This window comes from Dicentrarchus labrax, unplaced genomic scaffold, assembly GCF_905237075.1.
Source record: "Dicentrarchus labrax unplaced genomic scaffold, dlabrax2021, whole genome shotgun sequence".
Classification (NCBI taxonomy): domain Eukaryota; kingdom Metazoa; phylum Chordata; class Actinopteri; family Moronidae; genus Dicentrarchus; species Dicentrarchus labrax.
Window position 1 is genome coordinate 4,060,232 of NW_026136702.1, and position 17,478 is coordinate 4,077,709.

Here is a 17,478-nt window from a genome sequence, read left to right on the forward strand (position 1 = left end):
TTTTATTGCTGTTATAATCTATGGGCCGATTAAGAATTCCCTATATGCCATTCCTCCTCTCTCCCTCTCTCTCTCTCTCTCTCTCTCTCTTTCCCCCCCCAAAACCCAAACCACAAAAACAGATTTTACTTTATGAAACAATTAAACAAACACATGCACCTCGCACCAGAAAACACTGAAGTTGGGTTTGTTATGTATTCCCAAAAAGAAGAAAAAAATCATAATCCAGTTAAAATGTTTTTTTTTTTTGTTCATTGTTTTGCTGTTGGTTTGTTTGTGTGTAAATAGAGAATCATTTCCTGCTGTAAATAGCCTCTCTTCTTTTTTTTTTTTTAGTGTAGCCTGCAGGCTCCTAAAGAAGCCCTGCAATGTTTCAGCAGCTTGCAGCACGATGGAGCCTACAAGACAAGATTTTAAACAAAGATCCCATTTTGCGGCACATTGCAACCTTCCCTTATCGCGTCGTGAGGGGTAGTCAGATTGTACTAAATTATGTCCAACCAAGCCCCCTTGGATCCGTGGATTAAGAGATTAAAGTGGACCACTGGGCAATGCATCCCCTTTCCCCCCTCATATTACTCGCATGATAATTGCCTAAACTGATTTGCACTTTCACAAAAGCTTGTAGGGACTCTTTGTAGCTGGAGCGGAGCAGACGCTGCAAGCCCCTCAAAAATAAAACTAATGCCGTCTATATCAGACTGAGAAACAAATGCAGAGCTGAGGACAACAAATTGCAGGCTGCAGCTTCGGTTCTCTCCCTCTCTCTGTTTTTAAATCAAACTCCAGTGTCCTGACGCCACATCAGCAACCCTAAAATCCACATTATTCCCTCTGATGGCACACAGAAATAAAGCCCCTACAAGCTTCCATAAGGCCTCAGCTTTCCTCCATAATCAACAGCCTATATACTATTACTGCGCGCAACATATTGATAAAACTTTATTGACAAAATATTGACAATTACATACTTCTTGGAAGTATACTTTGTGTTAAAATTGTAGCAAACTTAACACAAACACAAAAATTATTTACATTCTGTAAAAGAGGGTTTAACAGAAACATTAACTTTTTAGCATTTCTGTACATGGAATACGCTCAGTGCTTGGAGTTTTTTTTTTTTTTTTTTTTTTTCTTCCTCTCAATTTCTTGCATTTAGTCCTTCGTGGCAACTTTCACTGGAGGGTCAAGTCCTGACAGAAGGCTGCGTGGGGCCACAGCGACACATTGGTAAAGCTTTAGGTTAAAGGAATGTCCTGATACCTTCCCTTTAAAGTACTCGATCTGTGGTCTGATTCACTTTTTTAGAAAGGTTTGCTTTTTTTTAATCGAATTTTTTGTTTTCTTTTCTTTAAAAAAACAAAACGAAACAAAACAAAACAAAAAAAAAAAACACTGTACCGCAGCACCGCTACTTCATATGTTTTCACAATCACTTTTACACGAGAATCATTAATTAAAGACTGCACACTTTGTAAAAAAGGAAGAAGCACGACATCTCTCAGGTTTTTGAAAATAGAGCTTAAAAACAAAAATTGTTTTTTTTTTTTTTTTTCCTTCTTGGTTTTGAGAAACTTTCGTCAAATTAAAACAACTACCAGGAAAAAACTCTACCATGCAATTCAAGTTTTACAAAAAGCAGTTTGGTGTTTTGGTATCTTGAGTGGAAACGTTTTGTTTGTTTGTTTTTTTTAAACCCAAAAAAAAAAAAAAAAAAAAAAAACCTTCTGAAGTGCAAACGTCCAATATGAATTGGAGAGAAAAATAAAAAATTAGGTGGTGGTAAGATTGGAGATTGTAGTGGTGGTGGTTGGTGCGTGGAAGGGTTCAGGTAGGTGGACTGAGACACTGTCAGTCACATTTCCCTGGGTCATTGGGACTGACAGACCCACATGGTGACAGCAGGGCCACCAGTCGGGTTTCTCTCACCCTCAGCTGCAGATCTCCGGAGATCAGAAATGTGACATTGGCTTTTTACCCTCTCACTGTCTCTACACGGCATCCTTTATCCATGTCCTCCTTCACTCGGACGCTTATATAGTCTTTTTTCTTTCTTTCTTTCTTTTTTTTAATCGTCCGAAGTGACATCAATTTCCTCTGGGCTCGACTGTTTGGTCGCCAGTCTCCACCGGTTTATGTGATGCGATCCCTTCTTCTTCTGCTGAGACTCGGAGCCCTCCTCTTCCAACTTCTGTCGCTTGAACTTCGTCCTCCGGTTCTGGAACCACACTTTTACCTGAAGAGGAGGTGGAGGAGGAGGAGGAGGAGAGGGGGAGGATAAAGGAGAGAAAGAAAACAAAAAAAAGAAGCCTGGATCAGTGTCATGAGATAAACCGCGATTGGCCAGTGCGTAAAACCACTGTGCGTAAAAGGGACACATTGTTTGGGTAGAAGGGCTAAATTCAAGTGGAAATAAAAAAAAAGGTAAACTGTGACCTGCAGTTGGTGATCATATGGAGCAAACAACCGCCAGAATAAACAAAATCAATTATAGTATCAGGAAAACGCGCATCCATCCTCTCCTAACGACATTAATCATAGAATTATAATTATTACTCCAATATAATAATATTCATTTAACGCACAGACAGCGAGCTCAGCCTGTAGAAGGTCAGTCAACTCTGCTTTAAAAATAAAACGGTGCAGGTTCATCAATCAAATTACCCCCAAAAAATAAAAATAAAAAAATAGACATAAAGTAAATGCCAAGAGCTGGAATAAACAAAAAAATATGTCTTATTTAGAGACTCACAAACATTTGAACAAACTTTGGACGCTTCTTCTAAAGTAGGTCAATATTTTTTCTTACTATGAATATTTCTAAGCCAAACACGTGAGTGTATAAAGAAAGAAATAAAGGGATCACATCCATGTCTCCCTATATAACATATATTTTCACACACTCCCCTAAATGGACTCAGTTAAACGGTACCGTGGGGAATTAACAACATCTAAATCGATAAATTGCCTGTTCCTGCTTTGTCACTCTGCAGCCCCCTTTTTTAGAGCTTAAATGGCAACTGAGGTGCATTTAATAAGCCTTCAGTGGGCTAATTGAAGTAGGTGATGGTTCATTTCTCCCTTCAGTTCCTCCAAAAAGGCCCCGCCGTCCAAAGGAGACACAGCGGACAAAAGGCAGCGGCTGATGGGCTCAAACAGCATCTTAAATATGGCAGGGGGAATTCACTGAACCCGCCTCGCTCTTTGTATCGCCTATCCCATAAAATGGTTAACTGGTTAATTTGCCCTCCATTTTGAAAGGCAACATTCTCCCCCCAAAACAAAGTAATTCAACCCCTCCTAAAATGAGGTTAGGCCTATACAATGACAGTGGGTTTGATCCAACAGAAAGCCCCCAGTCTCCGGTTGACAACATGCATTTATGGACCCTGGTGTGTAGAAACAATGCGGTGGCTGATTATTTAAAATTACTGTTTTCTAACTATATGTCTCTTTCTTTATGGCCATGCGTTAACATACATTCATTTTTATAGCGGCCTGGTTTTAAAAGGCTCCTGACGCACGTGCCAAGCCCTTAAAAAAACTAAAAATATATCACATATAGTCCACCACATCAGCCACAATGTGAGAAATCTCTTTTTATAATTGCAACATTTTAATAAAAAGACTATAAAGCAGAGGTAGGCCTGTTCTCGGAGCCAGAAACATGACACACACCCAGGAGCTTCTACATAGATTTCAAAATAAAATGAGCGCCAGGTGAGAGAAATAAAAACACAGCATGTGAAGTTTTAATGTTTTAAAATGTTTCTTACCTGAGTTTCTGTGAGGCTAAGGCTGTGGGCGAGCTGTTTCCTTTCTGCTCCCACCACGTAATGGTTTTTCTCAAACGCATGTTCGAGCCGCAGGAGTTGCGAAGGTGAAAAAGCTGTCCGGATTCTTTTGGGCTTTCTGGCCAGCGCGTTGTGCAAAAGGAAGCTCTCTGGACTCGTTTCATTACCTGGGAAACGAGCAGAAAACGAGGGCTCCGTCATGACCTTTAATATATCTTATTTTATTTAAGATACTGACATTTGTGTAAGAGACTGCAGGGCCAGCGCACAGCTATGGAACAATAGTCCACTGAGGGCAGACTGGAAATAAGCCACGATAATAATGTCTGATGAGGAAGTTGGACATCAGTCAATAAAAGAAGATCATTTATCGAAAACGTGTGTATTTTAAAATTATTGATTATTGTATACCTTTCTTTATCTAACATTAGTGAGACCACCGCATGAAGGGAAGGAACACAACAGAACACAAAGCAGAGGTATAATCCTGGGCCTTAATTAAATTAGCTCAAAAACAGCCTTTGTAAACAAAAATCACAGGTAATCTGGAAGCAGCAGGAAGACGTTTAAATAAGCAGCAGCCAAAAAGAAAAAAAACACACACAGTCGAATAAATTCATATTAAATATAATAATTTTGTCTTAATTTGACCAAAAAAACCCCCAAAAAAACAAATAGCCACAAGTACAAATATTATAAAATGAACGACCAAAATAAAAATAATAAACGAATTTTCAATTCTAAAAATCCCGCAGGGGAAATTAACTCAGATAATAAAATTAAAATGACCCCAAATTTGACTCATGTCAGCCTTTAAAAATATATCTAAATAGGTGAATCACATAACCACCCAAATCTTTGTATTTCTTTCTTTAAAACCAGAAATGTATCTTTGTGTTTAAAACGTGAACCGAGTCTTGTTCCTGCAGAGCAACGAGACACACACTTTGGTTTTACGCATCAATATAGATTATACGCTATATATAACCGACAGTGTACAAACATGTCAGAATTTCTAGAGGTCTTTTCTTTTTTTTTCTTTTTTTTAAAGCCCTGAGTAGATTCTCCAAACAGCAGCGAGCTGTAGAAACCAAAACAACAATTCATTTCTTTACTCAAGGATTTTTATTTAATATAAAGAAATTCATTACAGCGGCTATTTTTTGAGCGAAATAATCCTTTAAATAAGTGTCTGTTTTGGCCTGACAATCGGAGATGATAGGCTTTTTATCTGCTCTGCTGCAGCCTCACAGATTCTTTAATTCCGTCTACATCCTGCTCCCTGAAGCTGATGGAGAGACACACATTCACTAAACCACTCTCCAGCCGCTCGGCGCGTTTCGTGCGTAAAAGTGAGCCAAACGAAGCACTTTGATAACTTACCTTGAAATCTGTGACCCAAGTACCTATATCTGTGTAATAACCAGGGGTAGAAAGTTGATGGGTCCCTTTGCTGGCTGGCAAAAAGAGGGTGCGGACTGTGTGAGGATGAAAGCGGGTGAGCCGCCAGAGCGTGCGGCGGGGCCACCGAATGCACCGGGACGCCGGAGTTTTGCTGATGAGAGACCGCCTCGGCAAACACCAAGTCCGGGTTAGAGTAAACGCCCCTGCCGCCGGAGTGAAAGCCGTTGAGGAAGGGGTTCATCTGGCCGGAGTTTGCATAGCTGAGAGCCGCTGGCCTGATGGGCTCCTCGGAGCGGGACGCCGGTACAGGATTATCCTTCGCCACTAAAGACTCTATAGTAAAACACCTCTTGGGTGTAGGTTGAAACATGGTCTGATAGTCCAGATTCCCCAGTTTAAGTTTAAAGTTGTCGAAGGCGCTCTCGCTTAAAAAATACTCCACACCCAAGAAAGGGGGAAAGTTTCTGCCTCAGTAAAACAAGTTGTTGAAACGGCGGCGGTGTCGAGAAAGCCAAAATAAAAAGTGCCTCGGCTACTCCCAGACTAATCCATGGATGTGATCGTTTTCCTCGCCGTGTTCGTGCAGGCAGATTTGTTAGTTCATGAGCCTAATTAGCGCTGCAGTCCCATAAACAGCTTCCTCTGAAGGCTGTAATGGCATGGTGATTGGTCGCTGCCGCTGCTGCTCGCCTTAAGGTGGAGAAGGGGGAAGACGCTTAAAAAGTGCGTCAATGGGAAGCAGGGGCGCGGAGAGGCGGACTCGAACGCGCAACACGGAACGGATTCGTCCAGAGAGGAGCCCCCCTCGCACGCGCGCGCACACACACACACACACACACACACACACACGCGCGCACATATCTCCAGGACATTTAACACACTCATCTGGACCAGTAGAGAAAAAAGCTCAAGGTAGTCTGCTTATTTGCATTTATGGCCTCTGACAGGTTCAAACTGATTTTATTTTTAGGTGTGTGTGTGTGTGTGTGTGTGTGTTAGTTCTAGCAAATTATATTTTTAATTATGCACAACAACGTTGCGCAAACATCAGAATCAGCTCCATTAAAGTGTATTTTCGTTGCCATGCGAGCGGATAATATTTAGCAGCATGTTAATTGGTCAGTCGGCCTTAATTTATTTCTCAATTCTGTTCCTGATTTCTTTTTTTTTTTTTTTTCTGGTTGGATTTATGTAGAGAATTTACTCTTGTTTCGTCTCTGCTCGTTTTAGAGTTTTGGCTCAGATTCTATTAGGATAAGTTTCAAATTGAAGACACTCATAATTTCTGCTGGATTGGATGTCTGGGAGACACCGGAGACACAAACAAGCTTCCCAAGACTGACGAGAGTGTTTAAGATTCAATAAGAGCCCCCCTCTGATGAGTCCTGTGTGTCGGTGTGAGCTCAGGTGTTTGCTACCTGTGACTGCGGGCTGTCACCCTCCGTGTGTGGATCAGTGACTGGGAGCAGCGGCACAATGCTGCAGCCACGGCCGCGCGCACCGAGGGCCTCCATAAAGACACCATACACACTAATAGCACGCGGAGTTACACTCGTGAGTCTGTTAGAAATGAGCCCTGAACCTGAAGGACGCTGGATGCTGTTTTAACATTATTTTAATACATTTTTATTCCTATTATTTTTTTATTTTTTTTTGTTAGTGTGCAAATTGTTTGAGGTTTAATTTTAATATTATGACTTCAGATGTTAGAAAATGGAAATTGGCTGTTAAGGAAACACATAGAGATGAATATTTATTTAAGTGTGTCATTATTATTATTATTATTATTATTATTATTATTATTATTATTATAATCGTCGCTAGGATACATTGTCGATGCGAGGTTTGAGGAGAAGTTGAAGGCTTTTATTTGTGCGGGTAGGTTAAAGGTCTGTGGAATAAAATACAAAGTGCAGAATAAAATGAGCTCTCTGAGCTGTCAGAGCAGCAGCAGCTGTACAGAAACACAATCCGCTGGATTTTACATCTTAAACAATATGTCTGAATCCAGATTACATTGTTATTATCATCAGCACTGTGGAGAATCGCTGAGTGGGATGTTTTATTTTAAGTCGCTTTAATTTTATTTTGTAATATTACCAAATTAATATCAGCCTGTGTCTGAACAATGAGACACATTATTATTATTATTATTATTATTATTATTATTATTACTAGTAGTATTATTATAGTGGCTATAAATCGGGCCTAATTCAGCCATTTCTAACAAGCAGCATTTTTTAAGGAAAAGTTCAGCGTGGTTGAGGTTTTGTTAGCAGCTCTAACAGCACGTTGCTGGTTTGTTAAGTGGCTGCACACTGACCGCTGCCTGCATGCTTATATGTCCTGAGTTACACACCGAGTCAACCAACACACCTCCGCCTTGCTCTCACACAGTGAAGCGTGTCGCTCCTCTCCACGGTGCTTTACCGACCTCTAGTGGTCACACGGTGGTAGTGTGGTGAGCTGGTGCCATGGTGGTGGTGGTGGTGGTGTGGTGAACTGGTGCCATGGTGGTGGTGGTGGTGGTGGTCCCTTGAGAGCAGAGATCCAGCAAGTGCACTGTAAACATGAAGACTTCTCTCTGGTGTTGCACTCTGTTGGAGTTAGGACAGTTAGAGCTGGTACTAGAACTCAGTTTGTTCTTCAGTGTGCACAGGTAACAATACAGGTAACAGTAAAGTTATATTTCCACATTAGTTTGTCAGAAAGGGTTCAAATATAATAACGTGGACTAACAAAATCAGCTTAAGTCAAATTACCTGTAGAGATCTTAAAAACAAAGAAATGACTGCATGTTTTTTTGGTTCTGATATATTTATATCAATCGTGCAGAATTCCTAAAATAATTCTACTATATGTTCAGTATAACATTAAAGTTCAATAAAACCACATTTTATATTCAGTATTCCTATTTTTAATGCATTTGTTAAGTCATTAAGTGTCAGCTGCAGTCCTCTTAAGTGAATCATTGTTTGCACGTTTAAAGACAGTTCAATACAACTATAAAGCTCTTTGTGTTTGTAAATGACTAAATAAAAATGGCTTTCCATGAATAAAATGGATTATAAACATTTTAAACTATTTGTGGTTTTCTTAATAAATCAGACACTGATGATGCAGCGCTGCATTGTACCTCTCTCTCTCTCTATATATATATATATATGTCAGGTCGGCTGAAACAGTATTTCAAAGAGGGGGTAGATTACCTCCACATCAGGAAGGAGTCTTTCCTTTTGTGCGTAAGGCATAAAAAAATGTCTTTCATGGTGAAATATAATTTCTTTTGAGACATTCGAGACAAAAGCAACAATTAGGTGGTGAGCAAACATCTTTATTTTTTATTAATAAAGGCTTTATCTGTACACATGCAACCTGGTTTTGATACCTTGGACTGCAGCAAGATAGAACCACATACCGGATTATCAAGCAGGACCAATTTAATACTCTATGCATGCACATCAAAATGTAAATTCCACTAGATCTTGACCAGGTTAAGAAGCATCTGAAAGGTTAGATGAGTAGCAGAGATCACTGAAGCAGATGACAAATTGCTAGTCTTTGCCATTACAAGAGTTGAGGATTGGTGTCGTAATATAACATCTACACAGAGGTTAATCATTTAAAAAGAGGCAGTTGGTGATACACTGAGTTTGCATTGACAGTCGGAGCAGGTACACGTGTTTTCACTTGAGTCAGTTTCACTTCATCATGTAAGGTAGTGACACTCCTAACCACTGGGGGCAGTCATGTTTACGCTGATGGTTTTTTGCGTGAAGCCTAAGTGCACACAAGTTCATAGCTTCTGGTTCAGAAAACGGCTGAAAATCAAAATTATTAAGATAAACGGAAAATAAATCCCAAGAAAAAAAAACTACAGTCTACAAATATTTCATTCAAAGGAACAATGCACATGAGTATCAGGAGCTTGTAACCATTCATTCACCACTGTGGTTAACTGGCTGATGGGATACTGAATGTTATGTAGTATTTTTTTTTTTGTTCAAAACCAATTAACCGGGCCAATTAGATGCAGAGATTGTTGCTCAGCGGCGGACGGTGGTCCAGCCATCATCATCTGTCTCGTTCTTGGTGCGACGAGGGTTATCTTTGTCACTGCGCCAACTCTTATCCCCATCAACCTCACGCTCCCTCTCTCTGGGCCGCTCCTCCCTCTTTTCGTCGCCACCACGACGCCAAGAACCTCCTGAGGGAAACAAAGACGCACATTAGTAAGTAAGTGTTGATTTTTACAAGTGTAACTGTAGTTGAGGTTATATATTTGATTTGTTGGGTGTCTTTTAAAAGACTGCTGTAGCAGTGATTTCTCAGGTAAACAGCGACCTCTGCTGGCTGAATACAACACCTCCATGTAGAGTACCCAATTATTTAGTTGGACCAGAGTGCAAAATAAAGTTCACACCTACTTAGAAGAGATTTTCTTTCTATTTGGAGCCTTTGAGGCTAATGGACACAGTTTGAACGTGTGACTGCTGCAATGTTTTCATCACATGGTCACTGATCTGAGTGAATGCTTAATTATGTCACATGTTGAAGGGAAAACGCATCCGATGCATCCTACGACGTATCTGCATATTTAATGGTTTCCTAATGCTTTTCCATGTGAACGCAGCATAATTCTCCCCTCTGCTTACCTTCGTCAGTGTCTCTGGGTGGGGCTCTGACTTCACGTTCACCGCGGCGCTCTTCACCGCGGCCTTCAACACGGCGTTCAACGCGGCGCTCTTCACCACGGCGCTCGTCACGGTCGGCGTCGTCTTTGCGAGAGTCTCTCCAGGCGCTTGCCTCCTCTGTGCCTCCTCTCCTCCAGGTGTTTTCCTCTCTGTGAACATAATGACACAGATTAGAAAACAACTCAGTGAAAAGGTAACGATCAATTGTATTTATTACAAAAATAAATAAATAAATAGATGGACACTCTTGGCACCTTGGTGGGCGACGGTCTCTGGGATTTTCCTCTTCTTCACCTTCACCTTCATCTCTTTCTTCACTGGCTTCACCGCGAGGAGGACCCCAGCTCTCCTCTCGGGCCTTCTCCCGCTCACGCCAACCACCTGCAACTGAACCGTAACTCATCAGCTGCTGAGCGACTGTTGAATGAACCATCGATCAGGTACATTATAAGACATCATCACTCATTGGCAGCTACAGGCTTACCAGCTCTGACCAGCGGCTTCCAGGGTTTGAGGTCATCACCACCGCGACGTGGCCCGTCATCCATGCCTCTCCTTCCACCTCTGTCATCATCTCCTCCTCTTCTTCCCCAGTCATCATCAGCCCCACGCCTGGGAGCCCTCAGGTCCTCCAGGCCTCTACGGGGAGCTCTGTCATCGTCAAAGCCACGCCTGGGAGCACGGTCATCATCAAAGCCACGTCTCGGGGCGCGATCTTCGTCTCCACCCCTCCTTGGGCCGCGGTCGTCATCAAAGCCTCTACGTGGACCACGGTCATCGTCCAGGCCTCTGCGCAGAGGACGGTCTTCTTCGGCGCCACGACGTGGGGCTCGGTCATCATCAAAGCCCCGACGGGGTCCTCGATCATCTGCGCCCCTGCGGGGACCATCTCCCCGCCTGAAGGGCGCCTCTCTCTCCTCTTTGTCCTCTTCACGGTCCTCCTTTCTCCAGTCCCTAGAGGGAGGAGAACTGGTATTGTTAGACTAGCCCCATATGGTTTACTGGGGTCAACAATAAAAAAGTTAAGCTATCAACACTTACCTCTCAGGCACAGCCGCGGGACGACGCCACTCTGATGGTGTTTCAACCGCATCTGTGCGCCTCCTCCACCCTCCCTCCTCCTTCTTCTCCTCCTTCTCACCCCAGTCCTGTACAAGCAAAACAGATGTTTTAAAAACAGAAGTGTGTTTTTATTTTGATTGTATGTCAAAGGAGCTTAAATTGATATTATGGAGAGCCGGACATTGAACTACTGAACTAACTACTAATGTGATTAACTGTTTTGCATTATGTTACTGATAGATGGTCACTATTAACGTGTAATATTTATACACAGGGGTGTCCTTCACTTAAGTGGTTTCCAACCTGGAGTCTCAGGACAAGAAATTGTTATATTTTAATTTACCTTATTATTCAATTGACTAGAAGTTAGACGTATACAAAATAAATGTATAAGAATAAATGTTAACCTGCTAATCTACAGTACAGTTACAGTTTTTATTCTAGGGACCATAGTATCATAATTATTGTGAGTTCTATACGATAAAGTCTGTATGAATTACCTGCGATTCAAACCTTTGACTATGAGACTCAATAACCGTAGACTTTTTTTTTTTTTTTAAACAAATTTGTACCTTGGCTTTCTCCTCTGGAGGGACCCTTCTCTCCTCCTCGCGACGGCGTTCTCGCTCCTCGATCTCCTGCTGACGAGCACGCTGCTTCCTTTCCTGCTCCTCAAGCTTACGCAGACGCTCCTGGTACTCCCTCTCCTCCTCCTCTCGCTGCTCTTGTTCCAGGCGTTCACGCTCCTCGCGCTCTGTAACAACAAAAAAATAAAAGCAGGAATGAGGCGTGTTCAAACTACGTTAACTCAGAAAGAAGTAATAAGAGCAAAAAGCAGGGAGTGTTGTACTTGGAGTGGCTGCCACAATCAGAAAAGCACCAAAGATTTAAGTGGAAAACATTTTCTGACTGAAACTTTGTTACCATCAAAAGTCGCCCAGCCAAATGAAAATTTATTTCAACTCCCATGTAGTACTAATGTCCCACAAAGGAACCACTTAAACCACTACTGCCAACATTTCTACAACCATTTCCTCCATTTTCTTCCTGGTGGTAACTGTCAGTGAAATCCTGTCCCTCCTTCATCATGACTGGTTGGCTCACAGTGCGAACAGAAATGAATTACCTTTCTTGAGCTGCTCCTCGTGGATACGCTGTGCCTCTTCCTCTTTCTGGCGGTAGAAATTGTTACGCCTGTCCTCTTTGCGCTGCTTCTTCCTTTCTTCCAGACGCTTCTTCCTCTCCTCCACCAAGCGCTCCTCGAAAGCCTTCAGTTTTTCCTTCAAAGATAGAATAGTGAATTTAAAACCACTGATTCAGACAATGTTTTAACTCACCAGAACACCCCTAGTTGTTATTTAGTAATGGCAAACCACCAGGTAGGATCTGTGAGCGAGTACATGGTGGTCGTAATTGTACAGTACAAAGCATTTTACTGCAGAGTTTAAGTGAAAAGAGGAGGCAGAGCAAAACTGCCCTCTAGTTCTCATGTTCTTACCTCATAAACGAAGCTACGGGCATCAGTTATTTTGGCCAAGAAGTTTTCTTTGTCCTCCATCATCCTGGACATGCGCTTCTTGTGCTCCAGAGCCTTCTCCCGCTCCACTTTCATGTTACTGATCTACAAAAAGGAAAAGAGAAAATTCTTACATTCTTGATACTTCTTCTTCTTCTTTAACCCTGTTTGTCATTTTCTAGTGTTTTCTTTGTTCTTTACATACCCTGTCCTCCTCCTGGAGCTCCCATAGTTCCATGTCCTTGATACGTTGTTCCTCATAAGCCTTCTTGATAAGAGGAATCTCTTCGAGGCGTTTTGCCCTCTCAAAGTAGTCAATCTGGAGAGAAAGGAAAATTAGTGTCCAATTCACCTCGAGGTGGACAATGTTATCACTGATTGATGCTCAGTTACCTTCTTCTCTTGGTTCTTCAGACGCTCCTGAAGTTCCTTCTTCTCCTTCTCCAGCTGCTCCACCTGTTTGGCCATAATGAAGTCGGGATCCAGCTCCTCAAGATCCTGTAAAAAACAAACAAACAGATTTGTTAGTCTCACTTTGAACTTATATGACAATGTCTTATTTCTGTAATATGAAATTCCACCTAATGAATCATTTTACCTCAATATCAATATCCTTGAAGGCCTTGGCTCCAAGTTCAGTCTTCTTGATCTGCTCCAGCCGTTCACGGACTGTCTTCTTCTTGATCTGCTCATGCTCCTGCATGATGCGCTCCTTCTCCCTCTCTTTGGCCTCCTGGCGCAGACGCTCCTCCTCAGCCTTGCGAACCTTCTGCATCTCAGCTTCCCGCTGCTCCAGCTCCTCCTTCTCACGCTGAATATTCAGGCTCTCCAGGCGCTCCTTACGCTCCTCAATGGTCTGTCTACGAGCCAGGATGCGCTGGTGATCTTTGCGGGCATTTTTGAGATAGGCAGCAATGGCCAGCTGGCTCTGTTCATCACGCTCTTGCTGAGAAGGGACAAGAACATCAAAATGTAGTTTAGAGTTGAGGAATACAGCATTATTGTTCCATAATGTATGTCTGCTTATGTCTGTATTATGTGCTCTGGTCTCTGTGTGTCTATATACGAGAGCTTGTTAGAGGGTGAACTCACCAGGATGGAGGCAGGCTTGATGACCTGGATGGCCTTTGCCAAAGAAGCAGACATGGCAGTCAGCTGATTCCTTATCTGCTCTGAGGGCATGTTCTGTAGGAAAGGACCAACAGGGGCGTCCTCTTTGGTCGAATAGTTCAGGTCAGAGCCAAAGCTTAGAGTTCGAGAGGTGTGGTCTATACGGACCTATGAGGGGGAAAAGGAAACGTTAGATAAAGTAAAACAGGATGATTACCACTATTAAGTCCTAACATCCCCATGGCTGTACACTTTTGCTGGTGAATAATCTCTCCTGGGTTGGACCGTACCTGCAGATCACAGTGCCGCGCAGCGTCCACAATGGAGCGCTCCAGCTGGAAGGCGTCCACGAATGGAACCAGGGAGGCCAGACGGGTGAACTCGATGCTTTGGTAGATCTGTGCAACCTAGTATAATGAACACAGAATAATGAGACATTTCTTCCATTACAGTGTAGATGTGATTTAGGAGAGTATTTCAGGGGAATGGAACAGACTGAAGAGAATTACCTGTTGCAGGAGCCTCAGGATGGTGTTACTCTGCAGGTGAGGGACATACTGCTGCAGATCAGCCTCCTTCTCAGCCTGATCTCTCACCCAGTTCAACACCTAGTAGAAGAGCAAGTCTGTTACTATACTAATTAAATGAATATAATATAACTACAAAGATGGATGGTATATTTTCCTTATTATCGAGCTGACTGCAGTCAGATTGTTTACCTTGGTCACTCTTCCGCTCAGCTTCAGGGGATGAAAGTCGACCTCAAGCCAGTTGTAAACCTCTTTTATTTCGGGTACAACATACTGCAGCAAGTTATATCTCACCTTGAGTGCAAACAAAAATATTAATATGTTAAAACACCTTTAAGAAAATATTTAAAGCCAAAGTTATAACAAGCACTTTCCTTCTTTCTTGGACTTCATTAATTATTACACTGCTGAAATCACTTTCTCTTGCCCATTATGTACCATATCATTGATGAGACTCTGCCGGGTTGGTGGGGACTGCAGGCCGAGGAGCGTGGCCAACCTGCGGTGCTTTTCCACGATAATGCCATCCATGTCCAGCAGCCGAGCGATGTCAGTGCGCTCGGGGGTGATGGGAATAGACAGCGTGGCCAGGAGGACTCTGGTGGACATCCTGAAGATCACAAGTAAACGTTATTAATCATTTAATCAGTACTACAGTAAAATGTGTGCAGCTCTCAACAGATAATGAATAAAATCTCTACCTCTGCATCTCATCTTGGGTCAGATTCTTACGCATCTCCCTCGAGAGGTGATAGAGCCGGTGGAGGGTGCAGGCGTGGAAGAGGGCATTTCCAGATTTCCAGAACACAGTTGACACCTTGTTGTAGTAGTTGGCCATCAGCTGGGGTTTGGGGGGCTTCTTGGAAAGAGCAAACAGGCCATGGATGTCCTCAACAGCCTTGAATGCTTCCTGGAATAAACAGAAACAATACATACATCAGGAATAATAGCATTTTAAAAGGGACTACACACTCTTTAAACATGTTTTATGCATTAAAATGTTCACTAAGTTGACTAAAACATGCACACTGATACGATCCTTTGAGAGATTTGTTGTTGACAGACCTGCCAGAGCTCCATGCTTATGGCACTGTCCAGCTGCACCAGACGCGTCTCCAGGTGCATGGACTGGCTCTCCGGGTTGTTCAGGTTGATGGCAGTGCTCTGGTTGTGGTGGCGCTGGATCTGACCCAGATGCATACGCAGGTTGTCGCACAGCTTGCGAAATTCTGCCTTACGGGTGTACTGAAGGCAGAACTTGAACGCTGCAGAAAAGACGACCAGACATCAAATTATAGGAATTAGTATACAACATTATTTTCGGTTTTTCTCTTAAATACAAAATGAACTAAATGAGGTGTTTTTCAGTGTGTGTGTGTGTGTGAGTGTCACTACCTTGCTGGGCGATGTCATGGTACAGGCGCTCCACCTTGGAGTTGTTTCGCAGGAGGTCCAGGCACTGGCGGTAAGACTCCCACAGGAACTTCACCCAGGGAGTGAGCAGCAGGCGGTCGGTACGATCCTGAGTGTCCTCTCCACTCACAGCGCTCAGGAGCACACTAAAAAAAAAATAAATAATCCCAATAAACTCAATGTCAGTCCACCTTTAGAGCATCAAGAACATGTTAATTATGTATATTAAGTCCTCAGCTGTTACAGCAGTATAAGATATCATCTGACAATCCAACAACATGTTGGGAGTCACTTTTTAGGTATTCAAAAAATGCATCCAACATTCGAGCGTCCTCACCTTTCAGGAGTCTGGATGTTGTCCAGATCCTCGATGTCCAGGACCATCTGCTGGGACTCCTCCTTGGCGGTCTCGGTCTTCTCCTCCGCCAGCTTCAGGTAAGCCCTCACCACATCCTCCAGAGATTTGATGTTCACCTGAAAGCAAAAGACAGAACATTACAATTAAGACTCCACAAACACTCGACGGCTAACCTGCTCTGTGCAAACATCTCAGCAGGTTTCTCCCCCACACACCTGCTGGCAGATGTTCTTGTACTGGTAGAGACCCTCCTTGGCCAGGTGGCTCTTGCGCAGGTCCACGCAGAGCTCCAGGTACTTGAGCATGATCGGCTCGTGGATCTTCTGCCATGTTCGATGTTTTTTGCTCTTGATGACATCGTACAAAACATCCAAGGCTGGCTGCTTCTTGCCAACCTCGAGGAACTCTGTAGGAAAGCACAGAAACAGACTGATGTTAGGACATATTGACGAGTTACGATGTGAGTCACGATTTGTGGGAATTATCTTTAATTTTCACTTTAAAAAAAAGATGAGTTAACTTGAGTTGATGTGACATTTATTGGGGGTTTCTAAGCACTACAGTACTTTATTATAAGACACATTTTACCTTTTATCTACATTACAGCTCTTGGGATTTGGATATTGGGATTCATTGTGCAGCTCTGGACTAACGTGAGCTCAATCCCACATCGACGGGAACCAAATACATCCACCACAAACCTTGAACACACCGCATTAAACCCCCTTTAACGCGTTAAAACACCGCGATTAGCCGGCGTTAAACCGGGCTGCCACCCGTTAGGCCCCTGACTCAACGCTGCACGCTCAGCATCAACGTGACAGCCGCGGACGAGGACTGTCACTAACGGTCACTAACGGTCACTAACGGTTGTGTTAACGGTTGTGTTAACGGTTTCACACAATGATGAGAACCATTTAAAAAAACAAAAAATAATAATAGCCGTTAAGAGAAAGCGCCCCGCCATTCCTGCTAGCATTAGCTAGCTCGGGCTAGCGCATTGACTGTAGTGACAAAGCGGCCCGATGCTAACTGATGCTAACTGATGCTAACTGACTTTAGCTGACAGCCGTTAAACATGGCGCCGGGCCGTTGGTACTCACCGTTGGCTCTCTTCAGGGCATTCTCGGGCCGTTGGAAATACGCCGGCATGTTGGAGCTTCAGTGAAACTCAAACTGACTGACTCGAGTGGGTTTTGGTCGTTTTTCACCGGTCCATCCACACCACGCAACGCCACGCACTCACCCGCTGCAACGGTGCTGGCAGAGAAAGGAAGAGCCTCGTGAGCGGCCTACGTAGGGTTGCCAGGTGCGTGACGCAGCCATCCCCCTATCACAGCGTCCCCCTATCACAGCGTCCCCCCCATCACAGCGTCCCCCTATCACAGCGTCCCCCCTATCACAGCGTCCCCCCCATCACAGCGTCCCCCCTATCGCAGCGTCCCCCTATCACAGCGTCCCCCCCACCATCATCCCCCCATCACAGCGTCCCCCTATCACAGCGTCCCCCCATCGCAGCGTCCCCCTATCGCAGCGTCCCCCCATCACAGCATCCCCCCCATCACAGCGTCCCCCCATCGCAGCGTCCCCCCCACCA

The 17,478-nt window shown here is 43.5% G+C and overlaps 2 protein-coding genes across 3 annotated transcripts; both read right to left on the reverse strand.

The window, feature by feature from the left end:
- Positions 1–929: 929 nt before the first annotated feature.
- On the reverse strand, positions 930–5,868 carry emx2 (empty spiracles homeobox 2). The gene is made up of 3 exons (XM_051376092.1): positions 5,178–5,868; positions 3,777–3,961; positions 930–2,236 (listed from the first exon to the last, which is right to left on the reverse strand). The coding sequence occupies exons 1-3, from the start codon at positions 5,566–5,568 to the stop codon at positions 2,069–2,071; spliced, it is 744 nt and encodes a 247-aa protein (XP_051232052.1). The 5' UTR covers positions 5,569–5,868; the 3' UTR covers positions 930–2,068.
- Positions 5,869–8,511: 2,643 nt separating this feature from the next.
- eif3s10 (eukaryotic translation initiation factor 3, subunit 10 (theta)) lies at positions 8,512–17,169 on the reverse strand. Of its 2 annotated transcripts, none has more exons than XM_051376009.1 (22): positions 16,985–17,169; positions 16,097–16,287; positions 15,861–15,997; positions 15,506–15,669; positions 15,176–15,375; positions 14,812–15,020; positions 14,549–14,720; positions 14,300–14,404; positions 14,090–14,188; positions 13,871–13,987; positions 13,563–13,748; positions 13,069–13,416; positions 12,864–12,968; positions 12,676–12,789; positions 12,453–12,575; positions 12,081–12,234; positions 11,527–11,708; positions 10,934–11,040; positions 10,377–10,846; positions 10,147–10,279; positions 9,854–10,041; positions 8,512–9,405 (listed from the first exon to the last, which is right to left on the reverse strand). In XM_051376009.1, the coding sequence occupies exons 1-22, from the start codon at positions 17,031–17,033 to the stop codon at positions 9,245–9,247; spliced, it is 3,714 nt and encodes a 1,237-aa protein (XP_051231969.1). In that variant the 5' UTR covers positions 17,034–17,169; the 3' UTR covers positions 8,512–9,244. The 2 variants fall into 2 exon arrangements, with proteins under 2 accessions (XP_051231969.1, XP_051231961.1); XM_051376001.1 differs by having other exon boundaries at positions 10,377–10,861.
- Positions 17,170–17,478: the final 309 nt, after the last annotated feature.